Source organism: Podarcis tiliguerta (assembly GCF_965153285.1).
Source record: "Podarcis tiliguerta genome assembly, chromosome: 14".
NCBI lineage: Eukaryota > Metazoa > Chordata > Lepidosauria > Squamata > Lacertidae > Podarcis > Podarcis tiliguerta.
Genome location: NC_139547.1, coordinates 20,345,730 through 20,366,922, shown reverse-complemented (window position 1 = coordinate 20,366,922; position 21,193 = coordinate 20,345,730). Strand labels below are relative to the sequence as shown.

Sequence of the window (21,193 nt, the reverse complement as noted above, 5' to 3'; positions counted from 1 at the left end):
TCTTGGCTCAGCCCCTGGTGTTGGAAAACATCTCTGTTCACAGGGAACCCCAAACAATGCAGTTGCCAAGGTTTTTGGTGGGAAACTCACAGGGTATCAGAACCAGGAAGGTGCCAAAGAGAATCGGTCAACCATCTCATCTGCCGGTTGGTTTCTCCAGTTTATTAGGTGCGGCCAACCAGTCCTATGTGAACAAGATGTTAGTGGTCTGTCATTCCAAAGCCTTTTGTCTTTGTAGCTTAATGTTGCATAAGATACTGAGCTTGAAATTCAGGGCTGATTTCAGGGTAATGTTTTCCATCCTATGAAAGAGCTTTGTGGCAGAGGTGGAGGGAATCATCTAGCAAATGAAACACATAAGGAAATTGGGAACACAGGAAGCTGCTTTATATTGAGGCAGATCATTGGTCCATCTAGCTCAGTATTATCCACACAGACTGGGTTTCAGCCAAGAGTCTCCCCCACTCCTACCTGGAGATGCTGGGGATCATTATTATTACATTATATCACACCTGTTCGCCAAGGAACTCATAGTGGTGGACATTGTTCTTCTCCCATTCTCCATTTTATCTTTACAATAATAGCTCTGTGAAGTAGGTTAGGCTGAGAGTCAGCAACTGGCCCAAGGTCATCCAACAAGCTTCGTGACAGAGTGAGGATTTGAGCCCTGGCCTCCTAGATCCTAGCTTAATACTCTAACCACTTCACCACACTTCTGGTTCTTTTACATATTAAGAAAGCAAAATGCAGGATACCTCTTGCAGCACCATGTGCAGTTTGGCTCCTGGGTGGGGCCTTCATCCACACGGCATGTTGGCTCTGTCAGTTCATAATATAACAGCCATGTCACTAGGCCAAGGTGAATCCATCTCTGCTCAAGCTCAAGCCGTGAAATTGTTACCTTGGATATTGCATGGCATATAGAAGGCTGTCCTAGTGCTCTGAGCTCAAGAGGACCCCTTGTAGAAATGAAAGGGGAGGAATCATAAACCCTACTCAAACGTGGCCCATAATTAACCTGTGGATATTATTAAAGGAAGTAACACAGTCAGGATTCATTGAAAGGATTAGAGATTTGCATTAAGTACAAAAATTGGATCTCTGCCTCCTTTAGGCGGCTTTAGATTGTGGAGGCCATAAAGCTCCTTATTTTTCACTCCTACGATGTAGACTACATTGGAGTAGTTTGGCTTAGTCCCATGTTCTGAGTGAGGACGATGGAGTCTATGGTGCAGGGTACATAGCTCAATGGTAGATAAGGCTGTCTCAAGACATTTTGCTGCCTCAGGTGAAGGAGAAGACAGTATAACACCCCCCGACATACATATGACTGAAGTGTCTAAAACACAATAATTATGACCTCGGCAATATAAAATGATGCTTTAACATCATTGTGTGACAAGCAATTATAGGATTACTACTAAAGACCAAACAGATGGCTTTATGAGTCAACACATACAGAAGTGACACAGACAGGGAATAAATGGATTCACCTGTTCCTAGTTAGACGCCTGCCTCTAAATTGAGCTGTGCTGTGCTCTACAGGTGTCTCCCCTGTGCAATCGGCTTGCATGCGACTGTGTATACATGCAGCACCAGGAAATAAATAAATACATTTAAATCAGGAAATAGCAGGAGAGAGCTGGAGAGTCCTTGTGGCTCACAAGGAGACCTTCCCCAGAGTCCAAAGAGGACTTCACTGAGCCCAAACAGACCGGAGGCACAGTAGGACTTTATTTAGGCTGCCCAGCCTCCTTGCCTAGCAGCTGACATGTGTGGTCGTACAGCAGCAGCAGCAGCAGCAGCCACTTTTCCACATGTCCTCCAACCTCCACTCAGCTCCAGAGTTTCAAGCTGAAGAGAGAGTTGTGTGGAGAGAGAGCAGGAGAGAAAGTTAGACAGCAGGGGGGGGGGGGCGTTTAGAGGCTCTTTAGAGTGTGTTCACCACTTACATGATTTTCACTTATGCATGCAGGGAGGCAGAACATAACCCCATGGAAGTGGGAGGATGCCTGTACTGTGTCAGAATAGTGGTGCGCCTCGCCTCTTCACAATTCATCTGCATTTTTTCCAATAATTTCCCATCAGTGAATGAGAAGATAAATTTAATTTGGGACCTATCTAAGGGGAGAGAAAACTTCAGTGACATTCTCATGGGTGGAGTGCAGGGTTTTTGATGCACTTACTTTTTAGGGGGGGGGGCTATGCCTGCCCTTTCATTCCACACAAATAATCTCCCCAGTGGTCTACACTCTTCAGCCTTCCTGAATGCCAATGCTTCTATCAAAGCCCAGAGTAAGGTGTCACAGGATAACTGGGACTTTTTCAGATCAGGAAGTGTGGACAGCCAGGGAGGCTGCAAAGTGCTGGAGAAATGTTTAATGGAAAGGAAGAAGACCAATGTACCACCCTCGGCTACTTCACAACAATAAGGGAAAGGCAAATCCCCACAGCCACTGAAATCCCAAAGAAATCCTGAAGTGCCCCAAGAATGGCCAAAAAATGGAAGCTGCTTTTGCAGAGGGGAAGAAAACATTTAAGCAACTGGAGAATAGACTCTGCCACACCACTAGATCAATGGTACAGCAGTGCTAAACTGGGAATTATTCAGCAGGGAGAGAATGGGAAAGGGAAGTTGCTCAGTTGTGAGTAGGGATGTACGAAGGCATAGCTTTCTGTGTCGCCCTGCATTGGTTGCATGCAACACTGTTTCCATTCTGCTGCCGTTTGTCTTTCTCCAAAAACTGTTATTCATTTTGCCATCCATGTAAGTTACATAATATCACCCTCGTTAACATTTTCCCACCCTATTCATTTCAGTGCAAATGAAATGCAACGCAAATCAGGAGCATGTAATCAATTATGTATCATTTGCAGTTGGAAAGCAACAACAGTGAATATCAATAATATTTGCTGGACTGATTTCTGTTCTGGACATGGGACAAATAACTGAACGTGGCCAATTTTTGCTCCCATTTCCATTGGAATTCTCCAACATCCCTAGTGGTAGAGCATATGCTTTGCATTCAGAAAGTGCCAGGTTCAATCATGGACATCCCAGAGTAGGGGTGGAAATGGGCCCTGCCTGAAACCCTGGATATCTACTGTCAATGTTGGAACTAGATGGATATGACTTCATGTATGGCACTTTTCTGTGTCTGTGTCTCATGGAATGTGCAGTCTTGGCTCAGTATGGCATGTTCTTCTCAAAGTGTCTTTCATCCTTCTTAGGAAACCTGTATTGAGAACCATATGTTCCATGGGGGCTGGTCTGGATTTCTTCATCCCTTCCCAAGTCGGTAGACAAATTACATATAGGGAAGCTTACTATGCCCCTATTTTGTTCTTATGAGCAGGAAACAATATCTGTGCCCTCTACAACAGCACAGAAAGGGGGGGGGAGGGACTTCTGGATCCGTTATACCATGGCAACCTCTCCCTTCAAAATACTAATCAGTCTGTAAAACTCAAGGCAGCCACAGTGCTGAAATGTTTCCTGTGGTTTTATGATTCCCGGGGGCATTATTTGGTGATATGAAGAAACTTTTAAAAAATACCCACAACCTCTGAGCAGAAACGTAATAATAATAAAAACCATAATATACCTGGGAAGCACCAAATTGTAATTGTCCTTGCTCTGGTTAGCGATTCTATTGGGGCCCCACATTGCTTTGATAAACCTGATAGCTCAAGTGTAACAGCTGGAGACCCTTGGAGGGAGGATTACCTGTTAACACACACTGTTCACTTCAAACAGAGACTGAGTTTTACTTTTCAACTCAGTGAGATCATCAGCGTGCTCCTACTTTGTGATTTGCTACCTCTTCCCGGTGCGCAGGTTGTTTGTGTGTGGAGGAATTCAATTTAGTTTGCATTTAAATGTGAACCCACCTACTGTAATTTGTGCTTTCCAAAACGATACATGGACCAAAACACAGCCATTCTCTTTGAAATTTGCACCTCTCCAAATTTTGCAGTACATTTCTCCAGCCAGTGCACATACAGTGGAACCTCGTGTTACGTACCGTCCCCTTGTGAACGCTGTGGGTTATGAGCTCTGCTAACCGGGAAGTAGATGCTCCCAGTTGCAACCTTTGAAGTCACGCGGCGGCAGTGGGAGGTGCCATTAGCGAAAGTGCACCTCATGTTACCAGCGGGTTCGTGTTGAGAAGGGACCTCTGGAGCAAATTAGGTTTGTAACCGAAGGTACCACTGTACTCGGGTAAAGTATTGTTGTGTCTTAGTGTGGAAACAGGGATCCTCCTGATCCCTGAGTGCCAGATTTCTCTCTCTAGACGCTGAGGTGCTGAGGTTTAATCAGAGTTGACAGGCTGAGCTCCTTTTTTTTGTTCCTTGTAGAGGGGCAAAGGGAGGACATTTCCTCCAGCTCTCCTGAGAACATGGTTCCCCCCTCGTCTATTCCAGAAATTCAGACTGGGAAAATGAGACAAGAGAAACCAGAATCCACAGATTTACCCATCCTTGCTCTTCCCTGAGTTGTTGAAAAACAACAGGTGTTATTTGGCAGAATCAGTGCACACTGGCAAAGGGTGACATACTGTATGTGCCCCAAGGACCTTACATTTTGAATTTCAGGCTGGTGAGAGAGGAAGGAGAGCATGTTAGGGCACCTCTAGATAGCCTGTTCATTGAACATGCACCTTGCTAAGATTGCAGGGAAATTTCATGACATTGATTATTTGATAAGCATTCATTTCTGATTTCACAGAATCAGAGAATTGTACAGTTGGAAGGGACCATGCATTTGTTTTGGTGGTGATCAGATGATGCTATGCCAAAGGAAACATTACTCCATACTTTCCAGTGCATCTCCACAGTATTTACCTTATCACTAAAGTCCACTCTGTGAGGAAGTGGGTGTCAGGAACCAGGAGCCAGATGCCTCTTTGTTGAGTGGTGTTGCTGCCGCTCCCCCAGCCCAAAGATATGACCTTGCTGTCCAGGGGTAAAGGTAAAGGTAAAGGTACCCCTGCCCGTATGGGCCAGTCTTGACAGACTCTAGGGTTGTGCGCCCATCTCACTTAAGAGGCCGGGGGCCAGCGCTGTCCGGAGACGCTTCTGGGTCACGTGGCCAGCGTGACAAGCTGCATCTGGCGAGCCAGCGCAGCACACGGAACGCCGTTTACCTTCCCGCTAGTAAGCGGTCCCTATTTATCTACTTGCACCCCGGAGTGCTTTCGAACTGCTAGGTTGGCAGGCGCTGGGACCGAATGACGGGAACGCACCCCGCCGTGGGGATTCGAACCGCCGACCTTTCGATCGGCAAGCCCTAGGCACTGAGGCTTTTACCCACAGCGCCACCAGCATCCCGTCCAGGGGTAGCACATCCCATTTATACCACATGAAGCAAAACAGGAATGCCACCCCACACTGACCACCTGCTCATCTCCTCTACCCACCCCACCACCTCCACTGCCAGGGCTGCTGCTACATCACCCGCTATATTGCCACTGCCACTGGTGGAGAAGCAGCACTGTGAGTGGCTCCAATTTCTGGCAAAATCCCATGAGATCTCATCAAGTTCTCATGAGATGTCTCAAGATTTTGGCACGATCTCATGAGATCTCACCGGAAATCGGCACTGGGTAGGGGCACTGCTACAGCAGCGGTAGAGGTGGCTAGGCAGGTGGGGCACCTGCTGGGGGCACCACTTCAAGGGCTTCTGCCACCTGAGGCAGCTGCTTCACCCTACCTCATGGGTGAGCTGGCTCTGCTGCTGGCCTCTAACACAGAGAAATCTACTGCAAAAGGCCCAGGAAGAGCTGGGGCTCCCCTACTGCATCACTGCAGGAGATTACTGGAGAAAGTTAGGCCCCTTTGAGTGAAGCAAGACCTTGCAGTACAAGTGGGACTAACAATGAGGCAGCACCTGCTACTGATACCAAATAAGGGCTTTCCCGCCATCTTTTTCTTGCTGGAGCATCTTCCCCAGAGCACTGCCTGAAACCCACTTTATGTCCAGAAGCTTGTAAGCATTGAAACCCAGCCAGCCAGATGGGCGGGGTATAAATAATAAATTATTATTATTATTATTATTATTATTATTATTATTATTATTATTATTAGCAGCAGCAGCAGCAGCAGCAGCAGCAGCAGCAGCTCACGCCACAAAACCAAATATAACGTACGAGAAATAAATATTTTTGCAGTGAAAAAATGTGTCCTCTAAGGGGAAAAAAGAATTAAAGGTGGAAGATGAAAAAATAATCTTGGAACATATGCAGGAGAAACTCTGGCAAGAAATTCAGAGCAAGCAGAAAGTCATTACTTAAACAGGCTATCAGAACTACACAAATAATTACAAAGAAAGGTCTAATATTTAGTTTCAACGTGCTCACAAACAATCCCTTTCCATTATTCAGCAAACTGCCCTCTGGAGGAGCCACAAAACTAGACAGAAATACATTAATTATTAGACCTTTGGATATTGCTGTGGCCGGCAGAAGCATTATCGAGCAAAGTTCATCTAAAAATAGGGAGGGCAAGTGTGTTAGAGATCCATGCAAAGGATCAGGAAAGCAGAGTCCAAAAACACATTGATGAACTGAGGATTTTCTTCTTCTTTTAGAGACGAAATCCTTCCAAGTTTGAAAAATTGACCTCTGGTTGGCAGCAGAATAATCCAGGTGTTCTCTCTGGGGACAGCGGCTTTGCATTATCCGCCTTGTTCCTAGCCAGGCTATACATGTATGCACCACGCTGAATGCTCTCTGCATCACAATAGCTTTACACACACAGTTGTAATACCCTGAGGCTGGGTATAAATAAATTGACAGTCTTCTTCCTCGCTAATTCCATCAGCGAGCTCTCGGGCAGCATACTAATAGGAGCCATCCTTAGCATGCTGGAGAGCAAACATGGAAGCAAACTTGAACATTCAGAGTCCTCTGGATGTCTGCAGTCTTTCCGTTTGCCCAGCCAGGCCTCCCTGCTATCATGCCTTCACTGCAAATGTACCCTCCTATCCATTGCCTCCGTCTAGAGCAGTGGTTCCCAACTGGGGGTCCTTGGGCACCAGGGGTTCCACATAACACACCCAGGGGATCTGCGTCACCTTTCACATAATGAAAACTACCATACAGTCATTCCTCATGTTACTTTTGCTTCGGGTTGAACATTTTCAGGTTGCGTTCTGCGGCGACCCGGAAGTACTGGAAAGGGTTACTTCTGGGTTTCGCCATTCGCGCATGCGCAGACACGCAAAATGACGTCACACGCATGCGCAGAAGTGGTGAATCGCGACCCACGCACTCGCAGATGAGGGTTGCATTCTGCTCATGTTGTGACTGGGCCTCCGGAATGGATCCCATTCGCAACCAGAGGTACCACTGTAGAGATATCATTCCCCCCCCCAAAATTAGGGGTTCCATGGTGTTATAAGGGAAAAAAAACCCTGCTCCTTTCCCCTTATGCAGTGTTATCCAAACTTTTTTCAAAGAGGGCCAGATTTGATGAAGTGAAGGGCCATGGGGGCCGTCCAAAGGGAGACCAAAGTTGTTGGCCTTTTTTTAGGATTGAAGTTGGGGTTCGAGTTATTGAGCTTCTTTTTGGACTGAATTTGCTGATGGTTTTTTAAAGGATTTTACCCCAGGAAGTAAACTGCCACAGGCCCCCGAAATGGACTTTGGACATGCCTGTCTTATGGGGTATCCAAGAGCCTGTATAGAGTCCTTAAGTGGGTTCCCTATTGGTAGGAGAAAATACAGTAACAGACACCAACAAGAGTATATTGAGAAGCAAAGTAGCTAGTAAGCCTGATCTTTATTAACTGCTGCAACAGGGTCCTCACTCACCACACGCAGGAGGGAGGAGAGAACCCAGAACAATGGTGTGCAAGCCCTTATATAGAAGTTGACCACCGTGTAGCCCAAGGCCCCCCCTCTGAAAAATCATGCATACATCACAGAAGGAGGCGGTCTACAGCAGAAATACATCACAGGAGGCAGTCTAAAGGAGAAATCCTCTTTGCCAGGATACCTGATAATGGTCACTTGATTGCTTTACCTGGGCAGCCTGGCCATTCTTTTGTGATGGTTAATCGTTTAGTTCCTGAATCCAGGTCACAGGCTCACCCTAGTCATACACAAATATGCCCTTAAGACAGGATATGCAAGCAAAATGACAATGGGGAGGCTTTCCCCATTTCCCTCTCTTACTGCAGAGGAATATTTGAGTTCACTGGGAGAGTTAAAATGGCTTCGGGATTGCTCTCCTGTACTATTTCAGACACGTGGTTTATATACTTATGTATGTTTTTGCCTTGTGCATTTATGAACGTTTAATTTATATTTGAAACCTTAGAATCCTTATAACAATGGCTTGGCCATTGGGGGTCCATAAAAGGTAAAGGTAAAGGTACCCCTGCCCGTACGGGCCAGTCTTGACAGACTCTAGGGTTGTGCGTCCATCTCACTCAAAGAGGCTGGGGGCCAGCGCTGTCCGAAGACACTTCCGGGTCACGTGGCCAGCGTGACATTGCTGCTCTGGTGAGCCAGAGCCGCACACGGAAACGCCGTTTACCTTCCCGCTAGTAAGCGGTACCTATTTATCTACTTGCACCCGAGAGTGCTTTTGAACTGCTAGGTTGGCAGGCACTGGGACCGAACAGCGGGAGCGCACCCCGCTGCGGGGATTCGAACTGCCGACCTTTCAATCGGCAAGCCCTAGGCGCTGAGGCTTTAACCCACAGCGCCACCCGCGTCCCATTTATTGGGGGTCCATAGGAGTTAGCTAACTGGGAACCACTGATCTAGAGGTCTCCTTGAGGATCATGTCCAAATCCTTAGGAGTTGGATGGTCCTCCTGATATGACAAGTTTCTGTTTGAGCCACCATCTCTCCCTCAGACCTAGGACTTGCTTGGTCTTGACATCAGAGGCCATACTCACCAAGCCTTCACCTCCTCCAAGGATTCTGGCTCCTTGCGTCCAGGTTGAGCCTGATCCAGGACTTGGTGTAATGCTGGGGCCTCCATGCCTTCCTCTGATGAGGAATCCCCTGACTGAGAAGTGGCAGTCGTTTTGCTTCAAAGCCCTGGGCACAAAGCAATCTGGCTGCAATCCATGGCCCTGTGGCAAGGGGGAGGCAAACGAAACAGGGAGCCTGGCTCCCGAATGCCTCTCTGCAACTTGCGTACACACCTTTCCTCTGCCCCAGCCAGCAATCACAATGCACATTTTTTTGCTAGTTAATAATAGCCCCTAATCTGAGTCACAAGCATAGAAAGGAAACACAGCCATGCTGGAACGTAGCTCACACCTTGGGAAGCAGCTCGTTGCTGTTACTAAGGAAACCTTCTTTGGTAGTAATGGCAATGGGAGCCCATGTCAATGAGCTTTGGCAGGGAGGGGTTGGTGCGGCAGGGTCAGGCTGGCTTGATCGCAAAGGAGCTGGGCAGCGCGGCAATTGAGCCTGCCCTCTGTGCGAGAGCTTCGATGTATGCATTTAGTAAGGGTCAAGGAGGGCCAAAGCAGAGGGGAGTTCACAGGCACTTTCTCACTTCCCTGCATGCACCAGGGTCCAATTCCCACCGCCCCAGGATAGAGAGGCTCCCATTGGAAATAATTGAGAATGGCTTTGTGTCCCGCAGGGAGCAAATGAGGACCCTGTGACTATTTCATTTCATCCTCGGCGCTTTTTCAGCAGTCAGCATTCAGCAGGATGGGGAGACATAAAAGGTTTTGCAGTTGTCCGGGCTGGAGTTAGCATTGCTTTGCTTGCTGAAGCTGAGTTGTGGCGGTTTGAAGGAGCTGGATACAGTTTCACATGCTGTTTTTTTAAAATAAAAAATAATAATAAAAAAAATTTTAATGGAAAGGAGGTGGGTGGATTCGGCGTGGGCTGAGGAACTTTCCTTACAATATGATTGGAATTAAAACTAGCCTGTGTTCACACTCCCCTTTACTGTGTACTTGCTGAGTTTCCAGTGCTGGGTTTTTCATCCAAAAATGCACATGTAACCTTGACATTGTTATAAAATATTACTGTTCAATGTGTTGTTTCCCAAACCGGCTTCACACAGATTGGAGTCCTTAAGCCTTTCCCAGTAGATGTGATATTAAGCCTTCTCACTGCATTGCAGGGGGTTGGATTAGATGACTTTTGGCTTCCCTTCCAACCCTACATCTGTGATTCTTAGGTGTGTTTCTTGTAATTGGCTTCCTGTTGTTTGCTTGTTCTTCAACAGATGATCCTTTGCTTATGTTCCCTTTACCCTTCTTCCTTTTTATTTCTGCCCCTGTTAATGATGGCAGTCACATCCACACCATTTATGGAAAGCATATTCATAACACTTTAACAGCCATGGCTTCCCTCAAAGAATCATGGGAACTTTAGGTTACTCCCCATGGAACTACATTTCCCAGTACCCTTAACAAACTACAGTTCCCCATGATTCTTTGGGGGAGGTCATGTGCTTTAAATAGTGTGTATGTGACCTGAGTGGGTTTGCCTTCTTGGTTCTCCCAAGGAGGATGCAACTCTTTCCCCCCAAAAAGAAGGGATCTGAATGGTTCACTGGTGCAATCAAAGGAATCATACAGCTCAAATGGGCAGCTCTCATGAAGGCTCAGCATTACTATCTATCTGCCAATGGACCATCCTATTGGCCCTACATTGGTTGGGATTGTCATTTACTTCTGCCCTCTTCCTCAGCAGGAACATGTACCAAAATGGTGATCTCACTGTTGGGTGTAAAGCAACAATGCTTGCAATTAGTTACATGAACCAGTAGGGGTGATTGTCTTTCTGCCTATCTGTTCTTCCGCCTCACCTGTTCCTTCTCTTTCACCTGTCCTGATCCTGCCTTCTGCTTGTTCATAAAGTTGGTTACTTCCTTTCCAGTTTTTACGCCCTTCTTGCTTCTTCTCCAAGTTAGTCCTTTCAAGCCACTCAGTATGAGTTAGCATGTACTAGTGCCTCTGTTTCGGCCTCTGCTAAAACCTGAACCCAGAATTTGCTTTGTTTTCTGTGACTAATAAACTTTAAATTGTCTTTATCTCTTTCATGCAGTAATCTTGTCAGCCTGTTTCTTTCTGTATACCACTGCAATATATTTGCCAAACTCCAACACACTCTCAGTGCTAATTTGGTGACTTCGTTTGGAGCTCTGATGGTTTCCATTTATGTGTCCCCAGGGTCTACAAATAGGGACTTGGGAACTGGAGGAGATGGGAGCCAAGTTTTGCCTTGGGCTCCTCATCCTGCAGCTGAAATCCCTGCCTTGCAGCAAGAAGGTGATGGCACAAGCAACAGCTCTGCTGGACGTGGAAGAGGAAATCACAGACCTCCGAGCCCAAAGGTCAGAATAGAAGCACAATTTGCACCTGATTTTGTTCCCAATATCTGTATCTAGCCTCAATGGAAGCACTAGGGTGGCTACCTAAACAACACACACATTTGCATAAATTTTCATAACTAGCTGCACAAATATAAGATGGGAGACACCTGGCTTGTCAGTAGTACATGTGAACAGCATCTAGGTGTTAGCAGCTTCAAGGCCCTTACAGTTCTCTTGTCTTATGATTTGCCAAACTGGACATGGATCAGAGAGCCCTCCAAATAGAGGATTCTTTCAAATAGAGGACTATCCACTGTAAAATAGGACACATGGCCACCCAATTCAGATTAGTGACTGTTCTTGATCCTCATGGCATCAGGCAATGGGATTTTTTTTTATTGTGTGGTGTGATACTTATCTGATGCTATGTTGCCAGCCAGATAGCAAGTTTGCTAGTAAATTCAATATTGTGATCTGAGGCACAGAAAGGAACCAGCAAAATAAATTCTTTTAAGTGCATGGGCTGATTCCCCCCCTCCCCCAGGTAGGTTTTTCGTATTTAAAGTCTTAATGCTACTTGAAGAGTAGGTGCTTTTACTATTGCCTAAGCCTCTCTGTGTTTCCCAAGTCTATTTCTGAGAGCTGTAATGGAGGTTTGCTGGAGATGGGGATAGATTGTACGTCCAAGTTGGGGCAATAATATTTCCTTAAAAGTGTGTGCAACAACAAGACTACAAAGAGAATGATTGTCTCATGCAACTGGCCTTACAGAGTTTGTGGATCCAAGTAAATTGGCCAGATCCAATATATGATTACTTCCTGGACACATGGCTACATGCCAACCTAACACCTTTCCAAGAACAGCATAGAAAGAAAGCACAATTTGCAGAGAGTTGCAGCTCACATAATGGGTCTCCCATTGAACTGATCCCGCCTTCCATTTCCCCCAGAAAGCAATGGTATCCCCCCTCTCATTGTTGCAGATATACCCCGTAATTTATGGTGGGTTCCCATCCTCTCCCTTCAGGGATGCTTTAACAGCCATTAGCACCACCTGTTCGTGTTGCTGGAGACCATATTTACAGTCTTGTTCATCATTTTTAATGTTTATGGAAGGAGAGAGAGAAAAAGAGAGAGAGAGAGAAGGGGGCAAATAGCCTTAAAAATAGAGACATTTCTTTAGATTAGTCATGCTCGCTTGTACATGTGAGCGTATAAATGAAGCAATTACTGTGTGTTCCAAACACCAGCCGTGCCACGGACAGCCGCCTGACAAGCAATCCGCGTGTCATTAAAGGGAGCTATTCAAGCCTGGCCAGACGGATGGATTCCAGGCATAAATCAAACCTGACTTCAGAGCAGGAGAGCTGCGGAAGCCTTTTGAGTTAAAATAACTTGGAGATAGGGAAGGAACATTCCAAACACCTGGCAAAGCCAAGAAATTTCTTTAAAAGGCAGATAGTTGTTGCAGGAAGGCAGGTGGTGGTGTTGAGGGTCAAGTCAGCTCAGAGGCAGAAGGGCACCAGCAAAAATTGAGGGCAGAACGAAGTCCATCAGCATCACTGGCTTTCATCTTGACCTGGACGCAAAGCATGCTTTTTGTTCTCTTCTTCTCCCTTTTGGTGATTTGACTTTATTTCATCCCTCTCTTGTATCCCAGCCTTGTGGGGTAGAGAGTGAGAGATCCTGAGAACAAGATGTGCTGAAATAACCGTGAGAAAATTCATTTGAGTGCAGGTTCTTTTGACCAGATGGGAAATGGTGGTGGTGCTCAAAAAAGTGACATTGCGCAGCCGTGTTTCCATATTATTCTGAGACTAAGCCAGCGTCTATGATAGGTGTATCCTGAGGCATCCAGTAGCCAAAGCAGCACGGAGGGTGAGGTTGCTGGGATGAGCAGGATTTATCGGCAGTCCCCTTCGGTGGAAGTGAAGCCTTGGTCCAAAGCTCTGTATCTCTTTCTTAATGTGACCCGTTGCTTTTCTTGATATGCACCAAGCCTGATGTCTTCATGAGACCAGGGGAAGACTTTTAATTCATTGCCAGGTTTTCTGACATGTCATCTAGCTCAGTAGTCTTCCACCGTTTCAGATACAGGACTCAACTTTAACTCAAACATGCATTTGAAGATCATAGACTCATAGAATTGTAGAGTTGGAAAGGGACCATGAGGGTCATCTAGTCCAACCTTCAGCAATGCAGGAATCACAGCTAAAGAATCCCTTGGGAGATGGCCATCCAATCTCTCTTTAAAAGCCTCCAATGAAGGAGAGCAGGGCCGTCTTTACCTACTGTATACCAGTCCCTCTCGATCGGCGGCAGTGAAAAGCAATGGAGCAAAAGTCCCCTCTAACCTCCTCCATCGCTCTGTTACTCTGCAGCGTCAAATAGTCCCAAAGAGTCAGGAAACAAAAGCAATTATTTCTGCTGTGTTGTTACAGGTGAGTTATCTCCCCCCCCCCACAAAAAAGCTCAACAACTTGGGGCAGCTCAACTAAATTTGAGGGTGCTGGGTGGAGTTTTGCTCCCTGGCGGCTGAAGGAAAGTCCACCAAACCAATTTCTTGGCTTATTTTAACCATGCATTTGTCTGGAGGTGCTGCTGTTCTTGTGACCCACCTTAGCTCAGGATACAAGTCAGTAGTGGATCCCAACCCACCAGCTGAAGATCAATAATCATTCTAGCGGGCTTAAGTTGATCCTTTGGTGTGTGTGTGTTGCTGTTTCTACTGCCAACATCTGTTTTTATTATTCTGCTGCTTTCAGAATTGTGACTATGTTTTGTAATGGTTTTATCCTATTATACACTGCAAAATGATGGGTGGCTTATAAAGCCATAAAGGAACAGTGAAAGTATGTGGTGGATACATGGTTGTGAATTGTATCTCTTCTCTAACTTTTCAGAAGCAATGCAAGACTCACGTTTTGGGGCTGGTTGAAACGTTTTATGGCTGTGTTTGGTATTGCGATCCTTTGCGACAGCATTTAATTGAATTGCTGTTAACTTAATGACAGCTTCCTTGGTGGCTTTAAACTGTGTTATGGCTTTAAAATCATTGTAAGCCTACCGCTTTAGACTCAGAATAAATATGAGCAAAGTTTGCATACGGATATACATAAAGAAAACTGATCACTACATTGATCGCTACAAAAGGATCCTGAAAGAACACACTACCAAATATTACCCTATGTATCCGCCTTATCCTGGTCTACCTGGTCTGCTTAACACAGTATAATCTAGTCTTCACTGACTGCAATTCTTGGAGGTCCCGGGTAGATTGAGGACTTTCCTTGCTACCTGAGATCCCTTAAGACAGAGGTGGGCAACATACAGCCTAATGGTAGCATGAAAGCCTTGGCCCAATTTAATGCAGCCCTCGGCCTGTTCTCATGTGTGTGGCAGGGGAAAAAAGGGGGAACGGAAGAGCATAGAAGAAAGTGAGTTCAGGGCAAGAAAGGGTGCCCATTCACTTTTGGCCATGCAGCCCCCGACAGATTATCCCCAAATGATCATGGCACTTGACAGGTGAAAAAGGGTTCCCACTCTTGCATGGAGAGAGTTTTAGGATCAAGCCTGCTACCTTCTGCATGCCAAGGTATTGCAGTTGACCTCTAATCCTTGACCTCTCCCTGAATGTGAAATGAGAGGTTCATTTACACTACAACTTTGCACAACCTTTGGCCCAACAAGACAAACACAACCCAGAGGCCTTGTCCATAGCCTGTTACCTAGAGAAGACCAAGAGAGTCATATAAATTAACTACAGATGCCAGATATCAAACCCGGGACCTTCTGTATGCAAAGCATACACTCTGCTGCCGATCAATTGTCTCTTCATCTTTACTGATCCCCCTTCTCTTACAAATCTCTATTCTTTGTCTCCTATACAAGTTTCCCTTTGCTCCAGCACCTGATATAGCTGGCAGTGTCACTCTCCAGGTGAGCATTGTCTTGCGACAGCAACTGATTCTACCTGTCAGGTCTTATCTGTATAGATGCCCTTTAATGCACCTTTCTCAGCTGTTTCAGCTCCACGTCTTTTCCAGAATGGAACTGACAGCACACCTTCCTCCTTTCTGAACTCACCTGATCAGAGACATTTGCAAAGGGCATTGCCAGTGTGGAACACTTGGTTGGAAAGTTAGGCTTTGTGTTATTTGTCATGTTGGCTCAGAAACGGTACAATATGACCACTTCTGTAGCTGACATTAAGTGATCTTTTAGAACAAAAGTGGAGCTGGAAGCATTTCCCGTTGGTAGCATGATGAGAGCAGTGCTACTGTTGCCAACATATCCCCTAGCTTTGTGATAGGGTTGACTCTATAACAAGATGTGTGGGTAAGACTAGGGATTGGGAGAGAAATTCAATTTAGTCTGCATAGAAAGGTGAATTTATCAAATTCACACATTCCAAAACAATGTGAGAATGGAAATACACCCATCAGCAAAAATTAGCAATTATCCATAATTTTGCGATGCTGTTCTCCAACAACCATTGTTGACAAAAATGCATTTATTAGCGGAAAGTCTGCATAAAAAATAATAGTGAAAATAACATGAAGCAATGTGTTATAATGTGGATAATTGCTTGCCAAAATGTATACATTAGTCAAAACTGCATACAAAATTGTGTTGATTAGGAGAAATTTGCACCCAGATGCTCATGATTTTTTTTAAAGAATTTTATTAATTTCTCCTAATATTGAAATCAGTGGAACTTGCTTCTGAGTAGACATGGTTAGAATTGCAGCCTTCATCCCTCTAACAATGAACAACTTTAATGAAGTCAACAAACAAAGCTTTAGGAAAAAAGTAAAGCAATAAAGCTCCTGTTTGGACTGCAACAATCATATGTCAATGGATATGCAAGGCAATTTATGTATAATGTGTGCATGTTAAAAAAATAATACAAAGCATTCATAGTAAGCGTCAAAGGCCACCCAATTGTTCCCTTTTTGTGCCATATAGCCATGGTTCAGGCAATGGAAGAAACTGTGCATATCACTCCTGCTGGTCAACATTTTCTTTCTTTTTCACCAATGTGATGTTAAAATGAAGGCAGAAAGCATTATCCTCACTCTGGAATTTATATAGCTGTCATCATATAGCCAAATCTCATGATTTATTTGAAATCATTTTGAAGCCAAATAAGAGGAAGGGCAATATTCCACGCCCTCGTTCTTAATTGGCTATACACAGAGCTACATGGTGCCAACTCAAGCCAGATTAGAGTGAGGGCAATGGTTCCTGCCTTGAGTCTTATATTTTGCACCTATAACAGGGGCAGCCAGTAGGTGCATGGTTGTTGCCACCAATAGGAAGGCTAGATACTTCATAGGTGTTTGCAGAGAAACAAAACCATAAAGAATAAAAGAGAAAAGAAAAATCTTTTTTTTTTAATTGTGTGCGTGCCTAGAGGTTGTTTTTTTGCTTTCAAACGGGTGGCAAAATTGGAAGAAGGTATTTCAGCTATATGATGGCTTCCTCAGAATGCTCTAGGAACATACCTGAAAGTGTCACGGCTGTTGCATTCACAGAACCTCTCCCTATCACCTCAAACCTCCAGGAGTTCTCTCAGCTAGGAAGATGAAGTGCTGGCAAACACTTTGGACATCATGTTTTTTGACAATAGCTTTCATGGCTCATTTGCCAGAAAAGCGATTAGGTTCTAGTCAACACTCTCTGAGTTCCTTCGCATTTGTCATGGCCAATGAGGAGACGGCAATTGTGATTGCTTCCTCTTCTGGAGAGAAACAAAAGCTCTATTAGGATAGGCATCCAGCTCCCTTTCCTAGCCCGGCTTTTTACTCCCTCCTGCTTTTTCTATTATTCCTCCCATGAACTTAGGCTTGGAAATCTCTTGTGTGCATTTCAGGAATTATAAAGCCCATTTGTTTCCAAGAGAATGCTTCTGTGCTGAATGAGGGTTGCCCCCAATAGTCATTTGAGGTGGCATATTAGTGGCATATTCAGTAGCAAATAATCCTGGACCCAAGTGGACTTGGAAGCAGTTCCAGTAGATGTAGTAGGCCTCCTTTCTTGCTCCAACTCAGTGACAGCTTTGGGGTAGGGGTGGGGAATAAATTAAATTCAGTTCACATTTAATCAATTTTCACATTCCGAAGCAACATATGAACTGAGAAGCAGCCATCCTTTGGAACTGTGCTTTTCCAAATTTCACAATGTCAAGTAACATGGGCAGATATGTACCTAAAGGCATCAAATGTGCACTAAAATGTACACGTTGGTGAAAATAACATACAAAAATGCATTGTATTAATGAAAAATGACATACAAAAATGTGTATGTTAGGAAAAACTTCACACTGAAAGGCCAGTAGATTTCCACGAGGACCTTTTTATTCATATGTGTGTGTTTGTGTATAGAATCACAGTGATGCGGAAATGTGTAGAACTGATCTTAAGATTGGAAAACTAAGAGAAGCATTGACAGATTGGGCTGGTTTTAATTATTTCATAAACTTTAGACATTGCCTGATTTTGGGGGGGATAACCTCCTTCAAAGCAGTTTTTGAAGAGAATTTGTAATTTGACCCTTAGAGTTCTAAATCATGTGAGCAGCCTACACAAATAGAAAGAGTTTTCTGCTATACAAAGGGGGTGAGGATAGGGGGTATGTCCTGGATCTTCCCTATTCTTCTACTCACATGGAGAAGCCTTATAAACATAAGAAGAACCTTCCTGGATCAGGACAAAGGCCCATCTAGTCCAGCATCTTGTTCCAGTGGTGTAGCATGGTTTGCAGGTACCAGGGTTGGTGGGGCACAGAGAGTGAATGGAGCCGACTGTGGCAGCCCAGCCCAAGCCTCACCACTGACGCTGCCAGAGCGATCCTGGGGCCATGCTGCGCTGCCTGCCTGCCTGTTCATGGGGGAGGGAGCCCGGTCGGCCAACACAGCCCTTGGATCATCCCAGCCTTGCAAAGTGGCTCATGTATGGCAGGGTGAAAAGGATGCAACAGCCATGCACCTTTCAAACCCAGCCTCACAAAGCAAGGGTGATCCTGGGATTGGAGGGCGTGTGGTTGTTGCATCCTCCTCATGCTGCTCTGCCAGCCCTCTACAACTTTACAAGGCTGGAATGATCCCAGCATCACAAAGAGGCTCAGGGCTGGCAGGGCAGAGTGTGGAGCCAAATGCACAGCACCTCCCAGAAAAATGTGCCTGCAGCCATCGCCCTGTTCCGCTACACCCCTGTCTTGCTTTCAACAGTAGCCAACAGGGTGCCTGTGGGATGTTCATGAGCAGGACCTGAGTGCAACAACCACTCAGGGGCTTTGACCTGAAGAGTGCTTTGTTATCCTTGCAAACTGTTCCATCCCTTTCTTCCTATTATGCCAGCTCAGTCCCAATGCCTTCTTCAGAGACTCAGTCATGCAGAGCTGGCGGTAATGAATATGTTTGGTATTCAGATGGACTCCACGTAGGCATCCACAGGTGGGCCATTCTAATTCAGCGACTTTTCATTAATGCTTTTTCCCGAGCTGTCTGTGCCTTCCTCTGTTTGCTCATTTTCGTATTATCCGATTGACATTTTTTGATTATGAAATAGCCTAGGAGCTGCACGGCCCCTGAGATTGTTATCAAACACCCGACCAAGACTTGAGTGCCAGGCGGGGCTCAAATTGTGCACACCACTGCCAAGGTAATTAATTTATCAAATAGCATCTACTAAATCTGAGGACAGGGCGGGCGTGGGGTGCTGGTTTGGAAACTGAAACTGAAGACATCAAAGCTGGAAACTTCAAACTCCTACAATTGTGATGCTTGTTAATGCGATTCATGGAGGTTATTCAAATTACCCAAGAGCACAGGGCTGCAAATAACCAGGCCCCATGTCTCCATCAGATGCATATTATCCAATCAACAACTGTTACTTCTCCTTTTCCTCCCTATCATGAAATAGCCCAGGGGCTGTATGTCCTGTGAGACAGTGCCAGATTTACGTATAAGCTAAACAAGCTTTAGCTTAGAGCCGCACTCTCTTGGGGGCTCCCAGAAAATTTAAAGGAAAAAAAACTGGGTGTAAATTTCCAAAATATAAGATAAAAAACAAATAAAATAAAACCTACATAAAGCAAGTGTTTTGTGTTGTATAGGCTCTTATGATGTAAGTAATGGGCCCCGCCTGCTAGCCTGCTCCCTAAAATATCACTGGTTTGCTCATTTCTATATACAGTAGCACCTTGGTTCTCAAACTTAATCTATTCCAGAAGTCTGTTCCAAAACCAAGGCATTCCAAAACCACACCTTCCCATAGAAAGTAATACATATTTTTTTATGTGCAAATGGCTTTAGATACCTATTAGGTTCATAAATTACCATATAGCATATATTCAACACAAAAAACAGTGGCAATTTGTTGTTGACAAAGGACAGCTGGACATATAAAGGGCCCCATTACCTTCAGCAGCTTAGGGCCTCATCAAACCTAAACCTGGCTCTGCTCTGAAATCATTATCAAATACCAAACAAAGACTTGTCAGTTCCCCTTCAAGCTTTGACACTGTCTAATATAGAGAAGGTGGAAAATCTAGTCCAGAGCTAAGCAGCATGGTCTCTTCCAGATTTCATTGCACTACAGCTCCCATCAGCCTAAGCCAGCATGGTCAAAAATCAGGGATGATGGGAGCTGGAGTGCAACATTTACACAGCATGGCTTTCATAGCAACCAGCTAGGATAGAAGCAGTGCAGGTAGACTGATGGAGTGGCCACTGTTAGGTCACACAAGAGGGGGAAAGGAAGGCAAAGACCAGGGGTCAGCAAACTTTTTCAGCTGGGGGCCATTTCACTGTTCCTCAGACCTTGTGGGGGGCCGGACTATACTTTTTTTTGGGGGGGGGGAATGAATGAATTCCTATGCCCCACAAATAACGCAGAGATGCATTTTAAATAAAAGCACACATTCTACTCATGTAAAAACACGCTGACTCCTGGGCTGTCCGCGGGCCAGATTTAGAAGGCGATGGGCCGGATCCGTCCCCTGGGCCTTAGTTTGCCTACCCATGGCAAAGACAGATGGTCTCTGCTGGTCTCTCAGCTGCCACCAGGTGATGAAGGAGAACCAGAGGCAGTTGGTTTCTCAGCAGAACAGATGGAACAGCCCTGTTCCCTCCACCCCCATTGCAGTACATCTCCAATCACCACCATTCTCTTTTCATAGGATCATAGAATTGTTGAGTTGGAAGGGACCCTGTGGGTCATCTAGTCCAACCCCTTTGCATCACACGAATCTCAACTATATAAAAGGATGTCACATATATAAAAGGATGTCACACAGAGGAGGGAGAAAGGTTGTTTTCTGCTGCTCCAGAGAAGCGGACACGGAGCAATGGATCCAAACTACAAGAAAGAAGATTCCACCTAAACATTAGGAAGAACTTCCTGACAGTAAGAGCTGTTCGACAGTGGAATTTGCTGCCAAGGAGTGTGGTGGAGTCTCCTTCTTTGGAGGTCTTTAAGCAGAGGCTTGACAACCATATGTCAGGAGTGCTCTGATGGTGTTTCCTGCTTGGCAGGGGGTTGGACTCGATGGCCCTTGTGGTCTTTTCCAACTCTATGATTCTATGAGTCTATGAACTTGATCATACATGACAGGTGGCCAACCAACCTCTGCTTAAAAATGTCCAAGGAAGGTGAGTCCACCACATCTCGTGGGGGTCTGTTCCACTGTCAAAAAGCTCTTACCGTAAGAAAGTTCTTCCTGATGTTTAGTAGGAATCTCCTTTCTTGCTTTATGGGAAAGCAAAAACAGGTGAAAGACTCACTAGTTGTGGAGGCAGGAGGCCTTCTATATTTTTATCAGATAGGAGACGAAGAGATTCTGGCACATGTAGCTTGGGAAGGGGCAGAAAATTGATTCAGTTAGCATTTAA

General features: G+C 45.3%; 1 protein-coding gene across 2 annotated transcripts in view; it reads left to right on the top strand.

The window, feature by feature from the left end:
• AGBL1 (AGBL carboxypeptidase 1) overlaps positions 1 to 21,193 on the top strand; it is a 388,355-nt gene that overhangs the window by 255,150 nt on the left and 112,012 nt on the right. For both annotated transcript variants that reach the window (XM_083411906.1, XM_083411907.1), the window contains exon 22: positions 11,156 to 11,319. In XM_083411906.1, coding sequence (XP_083268032.1) covers positions 11,156 to 11,319 — 164 coding nt within the window. The remainder of the gene's footprint in view (positions 1 to 11,155; positions 11,320 to 21,193) is intronic.